General features: G+C 38.0%; 1 protein-coding gene across 2 annotated transcripts in view; it reads left to right on the forward strand.

Annotated features, from left to right (window-relative positions):
* The window catches only part of NDST4 (N-deacetylase and N-sulfotransferase 4), a 107,647-nt gene that overhangs the window by 13,065 nt on the left and 76,230 nt on the right, over window positions 1-18,352 (forward strand). Inside the window, exon 2 of one of the 2 annotated variants that reach the window (XM_032186058.1) lies at window positions 4,278-5,521. In XM_032186058.1, coding sequence (XP_032041949.1) covers window positions 4,541-5,521 — 981 coding nt within the window. In that variant the 5' untranslated portion in view covers window positions 4,278-4,540. The remainder of the gene's footprint in view (window positions 1-4,277; window positions 5,522-18,352) is intronic. The other variant, XM_032186057.1, reaches the window with a different exon arrangement.

The following is an 18,352-nucleotide window of genomic DNA, read 5'->3' on the forward strand; positions in this document are numbered from 1 at the left end:
TTTAGCCTAAAGGGAAGTTTTATATATAGAAAATAAAGACATAATGACTTCTGATTTATACTGGAATACGATGAGAGGAGATCCCAGCCTGTTTCCAGACAAGTTACCCACAGAGCATTGCATGCAGCATTGCACTGGCACAGAGTGGCAGCCAGAAATTACCATATTGCAGTGATTGCACTGCTCTTCTACATAGGCCTGTAGTCAGGAACACACTTTTAACCTGTTACAGATGTGAAGCCTATTCAGTCAATCAACAACATGGACAAAGACATCCATTTATTTGGTGTTAACCAAGATTTCCACTTTTCATAAGCCAACTAGATCCTTAGCCTAGCTACAAGGACAGGATACAAGCTGATAGCCCTGTGAGGCAGTGCTCTCCCTGCCCTTTGCCCAGGCTGGCAGCCCGAGCATCAGACACCTGCTGCTGTCCTCATGCCTGCACCAGGCCACTCACGTATCACATATTTCTCCTGATAATGCAAAGCAGCAACTCTCATTCTTAATCAAATTGTTTTTATTCATCCAAGCAATAACTTCATTATTACAGTGATCCGTCATTAGCAATTAATAGCTAACTGCCTTTGCAGTATGTAGCTGCATTCCACAATGTCTGTGTTTCCCTATCAACTAGTTGCACCCAGTTTGGTCAAAATGCTTATTAAAAATCAGTGCACTTTGAGAAGGTCCATATTCAGAAACTGGGCCATGAGAGAGTCAGCTTTAATTCCTGATACAGTGCTAGCATATGGTGTTAATAAGAGGTTGTTTCTTTTCACTACAGTGCTACCATTTTTCAGCTGTTGAGCCCTGATCTCCCAATCATCTTTGGTATCAATACGCTTTAATCAGATGCATTTGTATGAGGAAGCAGCAAGTATTATTTAGAAAAGAGGCAGATATTTAAAACAAACAAACAAACAAAGAAAAAAAAAACTTCTGTTTTCCTTTGGCTGCTTTAATTTTAAAAAAAATTACACTTCCTGCAGATGTCTAAGACATCACAACAGAATTGTACCATTTCTGTACAACAGAAATGTCTAGGATGTCTGCTAAACACAAGCCAGAAATCCACTACAGGACCAAGTCTGAATGATTGTAACCTGAATTCCTTGACCAAGTGTATCCAGCTGTAGACTTTGCCCCTAAAGAGTCATTGAGTTCTGACCAGTGACCTCAAACACTGGTTTCTAGAATGAAACTACATTAGCAATGATAATTACAAAAGATGGCCTATTTTCATGTTTTCAAATTAATATAGCACAAAAATAGTCTAAAGTTTGAATTTGAGTGAATATAAAGCTGTTGAACTTTATGGGGGAGAGTTTCAAAGGCACAAACAGCACTTAACTTCCAGTTATGCCTTGGAAAATGTCCCACTAATGGCTAATATAGCTGATTTATTTTCATAAACTTTAATTATTTCACACTTTTTTTTTTTTTTTACTGAACAACATAATCACTTCAACTGAGCAGTTCAAACACAATGCACAATTTAAAAGGCGATCTGCTCCAATTCCATGTTCCCATGTGCAAGTTCAAATTTCTTATCAATCTTAATATTACACACCTAGATAATTGTGAATACTTGTTCTTGCTATAACATCCACACTGAACAGATGTACTCATCTACATAACTAGGTACTATAAACTATTCAAGATAAGTAGGAGATATTTTTAGCATTATTTGTATTAACTAATGTAGGATAAACATTTGTCTAGTATAAAGTCAGGGGCTTTTCATATTTTAGCAATAAAAGCAATAGTAATAGTGAAGAACTGGTTCAAGTGACAGCTTGAAATGCTAGCACACAAGAGATCCAGTAGGACAGAACAGTGAGGATAAACGTGCAATTTTAGGTCTCCTCACATGCAATTCCTCTTGTGCTACAGCTGTTGACTGAGACATTTGGTAAGTATTCAATGCAATTTAGCAGCAGATTTCTTAGAACAAAAAACCTGTTTATTTTTACTATATTTATTAAACATAAGAATATAAGTGTCTTAATTAAAGTGTTTTATGTGCCTCGATGATTTCTGAGACCCTTCTGGAAAGGGTACGAGCACAGGGCTATTTGCTCTTTGAGTTGAGGTGAGAGCAGGTGCTGTCAGGCAAAAACCAAGAAGATATTGCCCTCTAGTGATGAAAGGAGAAGATGCAAAGTCCGGGGACAGGGAGGGGTTAATTATTGTTTCAAAATACCCACATCTCTCATGCTAAGAAAACCAAAGCTTGCTGCAATTAGCTGTTTTGTGGGGAGATTACACGCCCAGCAAGGCTGTCCTTCGCAGAGAGAGCAGTTCTCCTGATCCGATAAACCCTCAGAGTCAGGCTGAGTGACTCATCAACGTCACTGAAACTGAAGCATAGCCTCACAGAGAACACTTCACTTGATCAGGTTTTATCTTTTTATAAAATCTTAATTGGAGGTTTAATAAGAAGTGAGATCCTGACAAGTATACACAGAACGGCAGGATGAGGGAAGCACTAAAAGAATTGGGGTTGGAGGGGCAATACGGCAATTCTCTTACAATTATCAGAATGGTTTTAATTTCTTAGTCATTGCTGCATTTCTTTTATGTTTTTCCCTTCACACAAGGTATTACTAAATGCAGGGCACTTTTCTTGCTTCTGCTCACTTCTTATTTCTCTCCACATATAAGCTATCCACCTTGCTCACCTTTTTCGCTAATTGCCACATGACACAGCAGTGTGACAGACAGAGTAGCCCACAGTACAGAGATATGAATCTCCTAGCAAGCTTCTGACTGACAAAGGTAAAGCAGATAAAAACTGATTTCTGGCAAAATTGCAACTGGTCTCAGCAAAAACTCCTTTTTCTTAAACAGCCAGAGAAAGAGCAAGTCTCTCACAGAGTTCTTAATTCACAGTTACTTCAGCAATTGTTCAACTGCTCAATCAACTCTCCAAAGCAGTATAGTTCGAATACTAGGAAAGCAATATGTGTGTGTATACACACACACACACTTAGAGCACCAGTAAAGCTTTTTCTTGTATTTTTTAAATCCTGAACTGAAACAACCAAGAGTTTCCTTAGAACTCTATGCCAGAGTCATAAAATATATCTGGTAGACAAGTTTCCTCAACACCTTTCTTGCAAGCTTTTTATAGTTTTTCATGTAAAGATTGAGTAGTTTTCGGAATAAAAATTCAAAATAATAATTCAAATTAATAGACAAGGAGATGTCAACTGACAAGCGTATGCTGTGAAAAAGGTTCTTCCACCTAGCAGTTCAAAAATCATCCATTGTTTACAGTTTCACATTCTTCCAATAGGTAAACAATATAAATAATTCAGACAGATGTTAATTCTTTTTAAAATCCATAGAGCAGCATGGGCTATTTGTTTTGTTAGTTTTAATTGCCTCTGAGTTGCATGGTTCATTGTTAGCATTGGGAATTCTTTGTGAATTTAGGTAGGGCTACCAAGAAGCACACAAGTGCTTCTGAGATGGCCAGGCAGTCCAGTTGGAGCCACACAGCACAGCAGGGACAGCCCAAAGCCCCCATCCTTTAGTGAGAGTTGTCTTAATTCAGTACACACTTTTATGTGCCCACCCAGCAATCACAGAACAAATACCTCATGGCTCAGCAACTCCAACACTACTCATGCCCCATACAATCCTCCATTCATCCCTGGGAGAACAGAAAATGAAACATGCACTGCTGCACCCTGCAGTTTTAGTAACCTACTAATTTACTTGGAAAATCCATGTGCAATTTTAATTTTAATTTTTTTTTTTTTCATTGACAGTCTTTAAATGGGCAGTAAAGTACCGGCCACTCCAGTTACAGAATAGAAACAGGGGAAAAGATATCTCGTGCCTTTTTCTTTGTCTTGATTAGTTTCATTCAAAAACAGAATTTGATAGTCCTTTGCAAATACTTAGCCATAAAATTATGAGTTTGACATAGAACTTGGACCAATATTTAACCAACATTTTTTGTCCTCTTTTTGTCCTACAATCATTAGTCAACCCCACTTACAATAGCAATAATGCATTGTAGCCAAGAAATGGCCATAAATAAAAATACCATTGTCCTCAAAAAGTTTAGATTAATTTTATGTCCTAAGAAAATGGGAGAACTCTGATGTATTAAGATAAAACACATTAAGAAAGCACACAACACTTGAAGTGTTCATAAACCTCCCTCTCAACTCATATTACTGACATCACTGTTTATTAACATTCATTTTTAATTGCTTTATGGATTTTATTTACTTTTTTTTTTTTTTTTTAACTTGTTGCAGATAATGTTGAGAGTCATCCTCATTGATTATTGGCAACTGCTGTATTCTGAGAAAGCCTCTTTCAATTTAGCTTTACAGATCCTTTGACTTCCCACTCCAACAGCTTCATCACCTACCCAACAGCTTCATAAATGTACTGAAATGGTCACATGAACATCTCAGGAGGGGAATCAGCACCTCTGTGTCTCCTCATTATTATGGCACTTTAGGAAGAGAAAACCAAAAAGCAACAAGTCCAACAGAAGTTGAAAGTCCCACAAAAGATGAATCTAATAGTGAGGCTCCACAGAAGTTTCAGAACACTTGTTATTCTTCTGGCTACTTTCTGCTTAGCAAGTATCGTCATTTCTGCCTATTACTTGTACACCAGCTACAAGCAGGAGATGGCCCTTGCAGAAACCACTGGAGAAGCAGACTGTGAAGATCTCAAGCTCCTACCATACAGATCCATTGAGCTGAAAACAGCTAAGCCAATTGATCCATCTAAAACTGATCCCACTGTCCTGCTGTTTGTGGAAAGCCAATACTCCCAGCTGGGACAAGATATCATAGCCATCCTTGAGTCCAGCAGATTTCAATACCACATGGTCATCGCGCCTGCCAAGGGGGATATTCCCCCTCTCACAGACAACGGAAGAGGAAAATACACAATTGTTATATATGAGAATATTTTAAAGTATGTATCCATGGACTCGTGGAATAGAGAGCTTCTGGAAAAATACTGTGTGGAATACAGTGTTAGCATAATTGGTTTTCATAAAGCCAATGAAAACAGCTCCCCAAGTACAAAACTGAAAGGCTTGCCGTTACATCTTTACAATAACATAGCCCTCAAAGACTGTGTTGTAAACCCTCAGTCTCCCCTTCTGCGCATTACCAAAGCACCAAGGGTTGAGAAAGGCCCACTGCCTGGTGAAGACTGGACAGTTTTCCAGTTCAACCATTCCACCTACCAACCTGTGCTTTTAACTGAACTGCAGACCTCCCGACCACCTCCCATGGCATTGCCAAAGGCTGCTCTGTATGCAACCGTCATCCAGGACTTGGGGCTTCATGATGGGATTCAAAGAGTTCTTTTTGGAAACAACCTGACCTTCTGGTTACACAAGCTGATCTTTATTGATGCCATCTCTTTCCTGTCAGGGAAGAAGCTCACGCTGTCCTTGGATAGGTACATTCTGGTTGACATAGATGACATCTTCGTTGGGAAGGAGGGAACAAGGATGAACATAAATGATGTGAAGGTAAGGCAAAAGCTGGGGGATACTATACCAGATGCAAGTATGTTCAATGGGGCATTCAAAAAGAAACAAAGAGCGACAAACATGGGAGTCCCGTTTTCTTTTCAAAGCTGAAAGTCTACAAATGTAGCCAGCAGAAACAGAAACCATAACCTGAGGCTACTTTAAAGGTCTGGTTACCCACATGCATACAGAGATGGATTCTGTGTATGAATCCATCATACAGAGGATTTGAGTGTGTTGAACCTTCCAATACTTAACAGATTTATTTTTTTCCTGAACCAAAATAAAAAGAATCTCTGTTTCTGGAGCAAATTTGCTGCTGGGAACTCTGAATTGTTAGATAATTCCACATTTAACACCACGTTTTTATTTTTTCCCTTTGAACATACAGACATATGCGTGTATCTGTACATATGGCATATACTTCAATTTATAGGCATTTAATTGCCTATAAATAAGTAATTATTTCTAGAAATTAAACAGAAGAATAGAAATCTGTTCATTTTTTGAACTCTCCTGTAACTATGTTAAATAGAATTTAAAAACGAATGGAAAAGTTGGCCACAGTTTGGCTTACAATCTTTAGCAGGGAAGTTTTCTTTAGTAGATAAATATTTCAAGTTACTGGTGACAGTATGAAAGTATGGCCTGCACCTCAGCAAATGACCTAAATATCTCATAAGGTGGATTGCTCACAGACTATTGTTTGGAGGTGCTTTTAAACTTCCTTTTCATAGTCTGCAGTATCCAGGGACTCCATTATATATGTTCAGAGTAATTCTGAAAAGCATGTGCACCGTAGAAAGACACAGACTTAAAGTGGTAAACAGACAGAAGTCAACAGCATGAAAGTTACTTTCCTTCAGTTTTCCAGGTGGGGGAAATATCATATTGAGATATTGATAATAATCACATTGAGATTAATTGAGGCTCCTAAATATGCAATATTACATTCTCTACCTTTTATTCTAGGGTTTTCCTGTAAATACCTTAATGCTTTCATGAGCAGTAAGTAAGCCTTTTAGTTTTAAACCCAAATTTCTATTTTGTTTCCTAATTATTATTTCCATTGGAGTGAGTTTTATATTTGTTTGCCTATTCATCTGAATCACTTAGAGATATTGAGATGTCCAACAAAAGAAGTAGTCTCATACAGATAAGATGTTTTTACACATCAGAAAAGTTCAGGTAATTCTGTTAGCCAAACCAGGTGTATGAGAGCTCATCAGGGTTGTTTCTAGCACCCAGACACTCCAAGTGTCTGCATTAGATATTTCTGGTGTCTTGAGATCTGAGCACTATGCACAAGCTCCGAGATCAAGTACCCTCTCAGCACTATATATGATAAAACACTCTGACAAAGGCCCTGTCTAAAAGAGGAAATTAACGGAAAAGGCAATAGTGGAACAAGTTTTTCAGCAAGAGCTTTCTGCACACACATTTTTGAGAGCCTTTTTCTGATCTGGTTTGCCCACTACAAAAGTCTATTATTCTACGTTGGTTAAAGAGTCCCTATTACTAGAATAAAAGCATCCACACAGAGTCACTTGAAAATTCAAATCATAACTTTGACTGGAATAATCTCCAAGCCCCAAGACATTTCCTTCATTATCCAGCAATCAACAACATTAGACAAACCTCTCCACCTGTGCTTGGCAGAGGAGCTGTGCTCCATAGGAGATACAACAGAAAATATCCAGGAGCTCAAGTAGGATCTGGACATCAGAACCCTGGCTGCTAAAAGCATTAGGCATCAATTTTGCATGCTGCACAGATTTACCCATCTGAAAAATGGGCAGTTCACAGCACTGAATACATTAACATGCAAAATCATCTGCTAAGCTTCAGACTTTTCCTGAAGAAAATAATAATAATAATAAAGCAGTATGGTGAGACCTCCCCTCTTCATCACAAAGAAGAAATCATGCAACACACACCACCCATGGTGAGAACTATACAAGCACACACTCAGAGCCAACTTTCCCATCAGGCAGTCTTTTTGGGAAGCAGGATGGGGGATTGTCTATTTGTCATAAATAATGTTCCCATGTAAAGCCATCCTGCGGCTTGACCATCCATTGGTCCACTCTGCACATAAAACTATGGTTTTCAGTTCCAGTCAGTTATCAGGATTTGTTTCTCAGGGTATTGCACAAGTACTTGCTACGCATTTCAGTCTGTACTTACAGACTGGACATTCCCAGAATACATTAACATTCAAAGCAGGATGCTTGCTAATGAATGTAACACCAAAAAAATTAGAGTGTACTTTGGTTAGTTTACAGTAAAAGATAATTACAGTGAGTTAGAGAACAATCACTCAAGTCACTTGGGAAAGGAGGCAATTAAGAACCAGAGGGCCTGGCTTCTCCCCTCAAGGCAGAGCAGCCTCCTTGGTTGAAAGGCAAAATAGCAGAGGGAGACAACGTTTAGGAGGCTGATATTTTAAGTGATGTCAAAGTATTGCCCTGCATTGTGAAGCAGCTGCTGTGACCAGCTGCTCAAAGGGGGTTGTGTTTTCACAGCAGGTGAGAGGCTGCCACGAAACGCATGAGAGGTGACATATGGAGGCATAAAGGGATATAGGGGCAGGTTGTGCTTCTCCTGTATGTGTATCACAGGGGCAAAGGCATGAACGGCTCTGATAGCTAAAGGATTAGTATAGACTCAGTATGTTGTTCAACAAGAACATAGCAAAATTTGAACCATTTCCTCTTTTTTTCCTCTGAGCTGCATATTACAGGTAGATTTAGCGCAAAAATCATAGCCGACATTAACATCATGCGCATCAAAACTCATTTCATCCCAGCCCCTGTAATGCATGTTTAAACTGCATCTCCAACACAGAATGGTATTTATACAATGCTAAGAACAGCATTGAGAAAAAAAAAAAAAAAAACATATGAAACAATGCTTGCAATGAAACAACTTCTCAGCACAGTACAATTCACTGAATTATGCCATATCACTACTTCTCCAGTTCCTTTTTTACTTAGGATTTGTCACTACAACTATCATAGATTCACCTTGTGCAGTCATATGGGACTCTCATAGGCTCTTCTGAGGTGCCACACACACCTGTGTTGCTTTGGGAATGCTTTTATACATTCCACATTCCCAGGTGTATGCAAGAAAACTGCAAACAGCAGTGCACTTCCCAAACTGTGTTAAAATTACAACTAAATAACATCTCTCTGTTCAAGCTCTTTGGCGTTTCCTGCCAGTGGCCAGCTGTATAATAACTGCCAGCCCAAAGAACACATGACTAGATATGAGTTTTCCGATAACAGTACTCGTACATAGCAATAAAAAGACAAGTAACACTGTTCCGGTGTAATTACTTCCTGCAACTCAAATGTTTTTATCCCCTCACAAAGCCTTTCCTCAATTAGGTGCTTCAAGGATATATATAGTTTTATAAAGGGTGGCATCACTAGAGAAACAGAGATTAGAGAACAGAGTTATTATGGGCTCTGTTTACCACAAAAGATCTCCTAGTCCCTTGTATTATAGAAGTTGTGCAAGGTCATATCTAGCTAAGTAATTAAACAGGAACTCAGCAGAGCCACAGAAAGCTATTTTCCCAAGCTTTGCAAAGATCTATCTTGAGACTAGCGAGCCCCTGCAAATGAATTCCTCCCTTTCCCTCCTGCCAATATATTATCTCTCTGCTTGATTTTAGAAGGCAAAAAATAAAATAAAATATCAAGAACTCCTCAGTTACCATGCAGTATTACTGAATTCATGTACATGCAAATTACGCTGGTTCCTGGCCACGCAAGCCCAAGCCCATTGACATCACCGATTTAGCAAAAACAACTAGAAATACCCATTTTTGTTGTGACTGGGGTCTGGGTTGTTCCAAACAGAGAGAATATAGAACTTTTATCCTTAAAGTTCTCTAGCTGGGCACAAACAGGCAGTAAGAACTTGCTAAGGTATTTCCTTTGTTGTTTTTCTAGTATGAGCTAGCGCAATATTTACTCACACAAGAAGAGCCCAGTGCAGTGACCAGGACTTTTCCAGTACCCTCCACAACTACACTTTCTTTTCTGGGAGCAATTATTAGCTCAAAACAAACAAACAAACAAAAGCAAGCAATCATCCCTACATTTAAAAACAAAACAAACAAACAACAAAAAAAAATAACCATCCTCAACCTTTTACTTTCTGTCCTCTCTTTACGCCAGGACCTGCAATGCAGAACAGCTGCCCTTCTATAGCCTTCTTCCAGGTGGACCCTCTCAGGAGCCACCTGCTTCCCGCTTTTCTCCCACTCTCCCAGCTGGAGCTGGTAATCAAAGAGAAGTTGTTCGTCCTAGCACCATCGCGTCACAAAGTCCCTTTTTCTAAAGCCACCTTTCCCTTTTTTGCATTCCCTCTAATTGCTGTACTAGGATCATTCTTGTGCTATCTGGGATCTGATAAAACGACAAAGCAATGCTTGGGAATGTGTGGTGTGTTACTACTGACTGCGGGCTCTCCTGTTCCTTGAAGCATCGGATAGCCCGTCTGCATTCTCCCCCATTCTCCTGCTCTAACATTCAGTCCACTCACTGCAGTTGAAAAAAGAATTGCATTAGTCTCTGACACCTCCTCACTTCCACAAGTCTGCAGTTTATCTTCGACCTTCATCATCATTAAAAAGCCTTGAACACTTAAAGGGTGATTTCTTGCCCATTTTAGTATTTTAAAGACACGAATTCATGTTGGAGTCACATCTTTTCTGATATTTCCAAATTAAAGAGTACTGGCTCAGCAGGAGCCTGCACTTGGTAACTGAATCTCTCCAGTATATGCTTTTTCTGATCTTTCTGCAAGGCGAATTGCTTTCAGGTAGAATAATTAGAAATATCTGGGCCACACCACCAGGCATGGCAGAACGATATTCAGTACAGAGACACAGGTGGGCATAGGATGGGTAAAACTGTGCAGCACATCTGTGCAATTTCTCAACACTCTTTGAAGGAAGGAATTTAATAAACCGTTGTGGACCAGTGCTTGGTTTCTGCTTCAGTTCTGCTGGGATCCCTTACCTCTCATGCCGTTTGGGGTTGATAGCAAAGCCCCAGTCCAGGCATGTGGATAAGGAAGCTCTGCTTAACAAAGGGCAATAGCACAGTTCTGTGTCCCTTTGCAGAATATGGCACCTAATGTTGCAGAATGCCCAAATTTTCATAGAAATTCTCCAGCAGTGGTTAAGACCAGACAAAAAAGACAGGGAGGATTTCTAACTCAAGTTTCTAAAGAGTTTCTCTGGATATCCTCCTCTGCTGCACCTATCTGGTACTCACATACAACAGTGGAGAGATGATGATGGAAGTTAGAGCAGCTCAACATCTAACATCTCCATTTCATTCCAGATGTACTCGCTATCAGTCCCCAGTGCTTCAGCAAAACTTGAAACTGATGTTATCAATAGGAGCTGGAAACAAATTGCTTATATTTTTATTATTGTTAATTTATCTGCTGCTTTTTCCTTCAGCAGAAGTCGAAGCATCACTTCCTTTCTGATACTGAGATACAATAGTGATCCTGCAGCCTTTTTATAAAAGTAAACTCCTGCCAATAAAGTAACCACATCAATGGGCAATACAGGGGGAAACTGAAAAGAGAGCATGTACGAGCATTGGAAGTTAGAGCAGACAGCCAAGCATTAGTCATTATAGTCTAAGTGTTACCATCATGTCACTCTTTAAAGCACTTTTGAAAATGGCAGCGAAGAACACAATGAACAGAAATTCAGGAGTTTCCGGTTTGGGATGATTTTAAAGACTTTAAAAATGAATTTAAAATGCAGCTGAGAATGCATTATAAGAAAAATGTAATAATCAGACAATCTTTTTTCAAAATGGGAGTGTCTACTCTATTCGGCTTCAGGAGAGATGACGGATCATTCAATATTTTCCTTGTTCATATCTCTTGAATCATCCTGTTCTTTCTGCAATAATTTGAGTGTTGAATACTGCTGAAGTGCCTTGTCTAGATACATCATACAAAGCATTTTAGACTTCAACTCTTGTATTTTTTTTTTTTTGTTTCAGTAAAGCCTGCTCTTTCATTCACAATTTCAGCACTGATGTAGTGAAAAAAACATGATTCCTTTGCCGTCAGCAAAACATTTATTTTTCTCCTTGGCAGCCTGGAGGACTGTCTGTCTGTCTGAGCACCTTACCTGAATTATAATAGACTTGGGGTTCTCTCGTCTTACAGGTTTCCTACTGATGATATAATAAGCCTTGAGTGCTTGATATAGTCTTGCCAGAAGACAAATTCTGGAGACTAATTTTCTAGTTTGTTTGTTAGTTTAGAAAATTACATTCTTTCCATGTGTCCCACACATTAACTTTATCATACAGTCTAAGAAATATTTTCATAAACATTTCAAAAAACTCACTTTGTGTTCTCCTCTCCCAGTGAACAGACTGGCTTTTATGCAGTGCAATTTAATATTGTTTGTGGAAGAACCACAGAATTATCAAAAATCTGAGTGTTGGTTTGTTTGCTTTTTTTTTCAAGTAAAAATTTAATATTTCATAAAGCAGGAAAACAAATTAAAAACCTAGAGAAAAATAATCCTTCATTTTTCCAGCTTTTTAATCAACTCTAAGACCTAGATAGACCTTACTCTTCAAAAAGATAAACAATTCTGAATTTAAGACAACAAGCAAACCAACCAACACAAAATAATACCTTTTAAAATACAGAAAGCGCAGAGGTTTTTTGAGTTGTTGGTCTAGTGCAATATCTAATGCTTACAGCCTGTGTCTAGTATCATTGCCTTGTGACATGCTCTTTTTGTCTACACTTCTGCTGGTTTTCTGGATTTACGTTGATTTCCTGAATACCTCCACCAAAATAATTCTGAAGTCTGGAATAACTGGAATATATTTTAAAAATGTATGTGGTTATCTATATTTTATTTAGCTTCATTTAATTTCATTTAACTCCCTTTCATTTAGGGAATTTGTAGGAGCCAAAAAGCATGGCTGCTTTATATCAACCTCTTAAGTCACCTATATTAACCTGTGTTTTAAAACAATGCATATTACTTTAAAAGGTGCACTAACAATTGTTTCCTGTATAGCAAAATAACACTATAAGAAATGTTGGAATACCTTTCAAGAAAGGCTAGCCAACGCAGACTTAAAGAGCAGTCGTAATTATTGCCTTAAAAGCATCTGATGCAGCAAAAAGCACGTTACCATGAATGCCATATATATATTGCAGTTACTTTAGTGGCAGTGTTACTTAAACTTTAAATGTGCTTTTGTCATCCAAATGGGAGCAGAAGAAATGACATTTAGAGCAAAACTCAGTTTAGTATCATTAGCATTATACAAATAATTTGAAAACAAAAATGTTCAGTAAAAGAGTGAAGCGATGGGATGGAAGGATGGACAAACAGGTGAGAGAATAGAGAAAATCTCAAAGAGAAAATGAGAACTTTGAAACTAAAATATTTAGCAAAAACTAACTGGTCAATTTCTGACCACCTCTGTATCATAACATGGCATGAAAACAATTCATCTATGCCTGGTTTCAAATTCCTAGGTAAATATGTATGTACGCACATATGTATACACCCACACAAATTAAATTTCTGATCTTTTTCTGGTCTATGAATGTGGTCATAGACCCCTTAAATTAATACTTTTACTTCTAATGCTGTAAGTCTCCACCTGTCCTCTTATCAGACAGAAGAGTGTAAGTGCTTTTAGATAAAAGATACCAAATTACAAAAGGCAGAATAAGAGACCAGCAAGAGCTGCACCTCAAAGTCCAAAATTAAATTCTAGTAAGTGGACACTTAATTATAACTCCTGAAGATATAGATCACATGTCAGCATGTGGAACTTCAAAAATGATAAGTCATAAGCAGATTCTGATAGCAGATAATAGGATAACCTTCAAACTAAATCTTCATCTTCCTTTCAGAAAAAAAAAATAAATGCCAGTGGTCAACATTTAGGATACGAGCACTGCTTTCAGTGAGCTGCATCTATGGGAAGGCTGAGGCTTTCTCCAAAGGGCTGGACACTTTTCATAAGGGTTTCCTTTTCCTCTGGACATATGCAGAGTCCAAATAATTTTACAGAGACATGAGAACAAATGACCTTCTGGCTCCATTGTTCAACATGAGTCATGCATAGCTTGGAATCGTTAGAGTGAATCATATATTGCTTTCAGCAGAGTTTGTTGGAGAATAGTGCTTTGCATACAAATACATCGATTTGTCTGGAAAAATTCACTTTGCAAGAAACCATTTTAGTTAGGAAATTTCATGAGGTCCATGTGTAGCTACTTTAGAAATAAACAAAAAATGAGCAATTTAGAAATAAACAAAAAATGAGCAATTTCACTGAACATTTGAAATAGTGACAATTTGGTATAGCTGTTTCACTGCTGAAGGGGATTTCTGTGCAACAGACAGTTATTGCTTTTTCTGGTTGTTTGTTTTTTGCAATGATCATAAGCATACACACATGCACATATATAACATACACACATACTCAAATGTGATGAAAAAAATCATCCTGCATTTTATGTTTATGTCACCAAATATTCTGTGTCCATGTGGTTTGGCCAAGCTAAAGAAGAGAAAGTCTTAAGCATAAGCTATGATAAAACACTATGTGATGTGTTGTGATTTTCCATCAGCTGCAGATTAGCTTGACCTGAGTGTCAGTTTTTGATCCATAAGAATTGGTGTGGCAATTCTCAGGCATCAACTTTTGTCTCTCGGTCTCTCTCTTTGTATCAGAACCTGGGGCAATGCAGTATCACTAGGGTTTTCAAAGGATGATGATAAGAAGCTGCCAATCTTCAGCTGCACATCTCCTGAATAAGGCTAATGCCTGTCTGCACCACATCGGCAGTACTGAATGGTGATCCATTTGTCCAGGTGCACAGTGCACAGTATGGTTTCAGCTGAATCTTTTTTTTTCTTTTTTTTTTTTTTCCCCATTACCAAGATATACAGCAGGATGTACCAGAAATAGGTAGAAGATTGCCTTATTCTCCATCACCATGGCCAGTTCCACAGGTACCTGGCACTGCCAGAAACTGTACTAAGAGTGCAGACCAGTGCTCACAGCCCTAACATAAAGCTCTTTTTCACGTGCCTCATTTGCTTTCATATTTCGATTGGGAATATTCCTACCAAGATTCAGGCCAGTGCTGATGTTATCTGGGGCTACAGATTTGCAGTACTCATGAAACTTTGTCCACGCACACAAGAAGTCATAACCTGGTGAAAATGCACTGTAGTGCTGGGAAGTTCCTGAAAAATCTTCCCTTTCCACAGCCCTTATCGCCTCCATGCTTAGGAATTTTGTACAATCATTTTGTTTCTTTGCTGTGTGATGCATGCATGCCTGGAAGGACATGCTGGGGGCTGGATGTTAACACGTCTCAGAAGCAAACCCCCACTTTGATGTACAGGGCACCTCTGACTCCCTTTGTAGAGATCACTGTTTGTTGCATGGCTACTTTGAACCCCATCAGAGAGAAATTCTCATTTCTTTCATGTGGTTTTGCTGCCAGTGCAGATTACTCATTCACCAGGTCTGGAGAGCTCCTGTTTTTATTTACTGCTTCACACATGCTAGAAGCAACAAGGTTCTCCATCAAATCCCCCTGCTTCTTTATTGCCAGCCTATTCTCAGTTCAGGAGTGGGATGCCAATACCAGTTTTAACTTACCCTTCATTTTCTGGCCTTTAAGTCTTATCCATACATTTATTAGTGCTGCTATCTATATGCCTCTTTTACAGCACCCGCTCCAAATGCACAGAGGTACCCTTCTGAAGTGATGCACATGCATGTAGCATAGCTCTGTATCCAACTGTAATCATTTTCTGCAGGCAGCAAACACTATTACTGCATCAATACAGAAGGTGAGATGAATAAAACTCCTGGCCCAAATGCATGAAGCAATACTTTTCCAGAGATTTGTGTATATATAAGAAGTAAAATTTAAAAATAAAAAAGTAAAGTTAAAAGTAAAAGGTATTTGAGGACTACTATCCATACAGCAGCAGCATCCAAAGAGGGGTGGCAGCCTTTTCTTCTGGAAACATTGTCATAATGAACTAATAGTTCTTCATACATTTAGTCTTCTTGCTGTGCCAGAATACACAGCAGTCCTAAAATAAAGGTTTCTAAGTGTTTATGAGATTTATCAGCATATGATCTTACAGTATAAATGCCTTGTCAGATATTAAAATCATATTTCTTTCACTTTCTTATTTTTTCTATTGAATATGACATTGTAAAAGAACCTCACTAGTTCTACAACATTTAGATAGAAATGATTTTTCATTACTATTAATAGCTATTGCTATTTCATTGCTATTAATATTCAAAAAAAAAAAAAAAACAAACAACAAAACAAAACAAAACACAACAAACAATTTTATTGGTCTCATGGGGGATTTATTAAATCACTAAATAGCCTTACATTATTGTATTATAAGGTGCCATTTCATGTGGACAAAAAGTCTAGACTTGTAATGGATATATTAAATATGACAAGTGATAATTTAAATAGTTACAATGTTTTATACAGAATATTTTATAAAGGTTAAGATTTTCTCTCAAGAAATGCCAGGATGAAAAGAAAACAAAATATTTTAAACTTTTTTTTTTCTTTAACTTTAATTGAACCTCATTTTCAAAATTAACAAGAAAATGAAACAATTTTCTCAAAACCAATATATCAGTAAAAACACTCCAGATTTTTCTGAACAGTTATTTTGTTCACTAGGACTTGATTTATTGCAACACACTGCATGGATTAACGTTTTCTGTTATAACACTCTAGTGTTTATCATTGATTATTATGGCATACAATAAAGGGTTCTTTCCCTTCCAGTTAAGGTTGGCACAGAAAAACAACCAAGGCAACGTGGTGTCCTTCCCACCTGAGAGCTTCTTTAACAAAGTGATGTTGCTTCTTTAGAGGCTGGAGTTTTTCTTACCCAGGTCTGCTGCTCAAGTCCAAGGAGCACCCAAGAGTTGTTCTGTGGATGTGTTTGGCCAGTTCAGTTTGGGAAGGAAAGCAGTATCAAGAAACTGAAATGCTTGAAGTTGAGAGGAACTTTTAGTATTTTTGTTGATGTGATTTTTGTGAGACAGGGTCTTCTAAATCCAGAAGTCCTTTAAAAATATAAAAATCTTCTTTTGGTTTAATTAGCAGTAAGATTTACCACAAGCTAGCAAAGGTTAGAATATTCTGTGCATTGCTGTGGTCGCCAAATTCAAGTGATAAGGGCATTAACACACCTCTGGCTCATTTTAGGTTTAAAGATCAGAATTTCAGTTTTCCTTCTTTCCAACTTGATTACCCATTTATTCTTGGACTAAATGGGTGAAAAATCCTTCTGAAACCGTAGAGTGGCAAAGCATTTATTCTTGTTACTTGATCTGTTTGAACTTCACCAGTGAAATGGCTTCCCATGGCAAAATATTGATTATTAAATGCAGAATGCTCCACAGGAATGTGATTTAAACAAAACAGTATTCTGCCAACTCATCTGCTCTGGCAGGCTGAAGGGAAAGTGGACAGTTTGAAGAATATTCTAAAAAAATAAATAAATAAATCCAAAAGATCATAATTAAATGTAGCTTTGGAATTGCTGTTCTTCCAGAAATTAAAAAATGAAAATAATTCACACCCTGTTGAGATATTTTTTTTTAATATGAGAATATCCCAGAAGATGGATATTTCAGTTTTGTACTGCCTCTTCATTTTATGTAAAAGCCAGAATTATTACTCTAACTTTTACATAACTTACTAAATCCAAAATGTCAACATTTAGGCAATTTTAAAAAGTTGTCTCAATATTATAGTTGAATTGCACTGATTGAATCAGATTGAATCAAAGTCATAGGCTTCAAGGACTTATGTTTTCGACCCCAAATCATCAGACCTTCAAGTATGGGCTATATAAAGAATGTTTGAATTCACATTTTTGACAGCATACAGTATTTGCTTGCCTTCCCTGAAACTCTTGAAATATTGGCTCTTAAAACTGTCAGTGATTCTTGAAAGCACAAGTGCTTTTTTGGTTGAGGTCCAATTGTTTTAGAAGAGTAAATCTCAGTATAATTTTCCATTCCCTTGGTTTCTTAACTCCTCAGAAGTCTGTAGGTCTGAACATTTGCCTGCTCATTAATAGTGTAGACATAAAGCTAAGCTTGGGATCATTTTAGTTAACAGAAGTTTTGATATTGATTCCAATATCAAGAGAGTTTGGCCTCAAACCTCTTCTGTGCAGAAGCAGGTCTGGCCACGATCCCAGGGCATGGAGGGAATGGGGGGTCCCAGCTGGCCACCCCAGGGGTGTCCAAGTGCTCCAGTCACCCCCTCTCCGCTAGCTGTAAGCAAGCATCAGATAGCTCTACATCCAGAAGACAAGCCAGACCTACTGCCTCTGCCTGGTTTATTGTTGTGAATGTACAAGGATGAGAGAAATACAGGAATCACAGATGAAATAGGGGCTGTAGTATTGTAACGGGAGCAGGTTTTACCATGGGAAAAGCAGCCTGGTAAAGAAAAGAAGAACATGGGAAAGAGGCTCAAGGGATGAGGATCAAAGCAGACCCTGGATCAGGGCTTCCTGTAGCACAGAATCCCTAAGGGAGACTGAAGATCTCCTTTGTAATAATCTTTACTGTAGATTTGTCAACAAACTATCACAAATATTTGGAAATGAATGGACTATGCATGAATCAATAAGAACTAATCTATATTTATCTATAATTAATATAGATTAAATACTCTATACAATTATTAATTTAGGAAGTTTAATGAAGCTCCGGACATATG

The sequence above is a fragment of the Aythya fuligula genome, chromosome 4 (assembly GCF_009819795.1).
Source record: "Aythya fuligula isolate bAytFul2 chromosome 4, bAytFul2.pri, whole genome shotgun sequence".
Lineage (NCBI taxonomy): Eukaryota > Metazoa > Chordata > Aves > Anseriformes > Anatidae > Aythya > Aythya fuligula.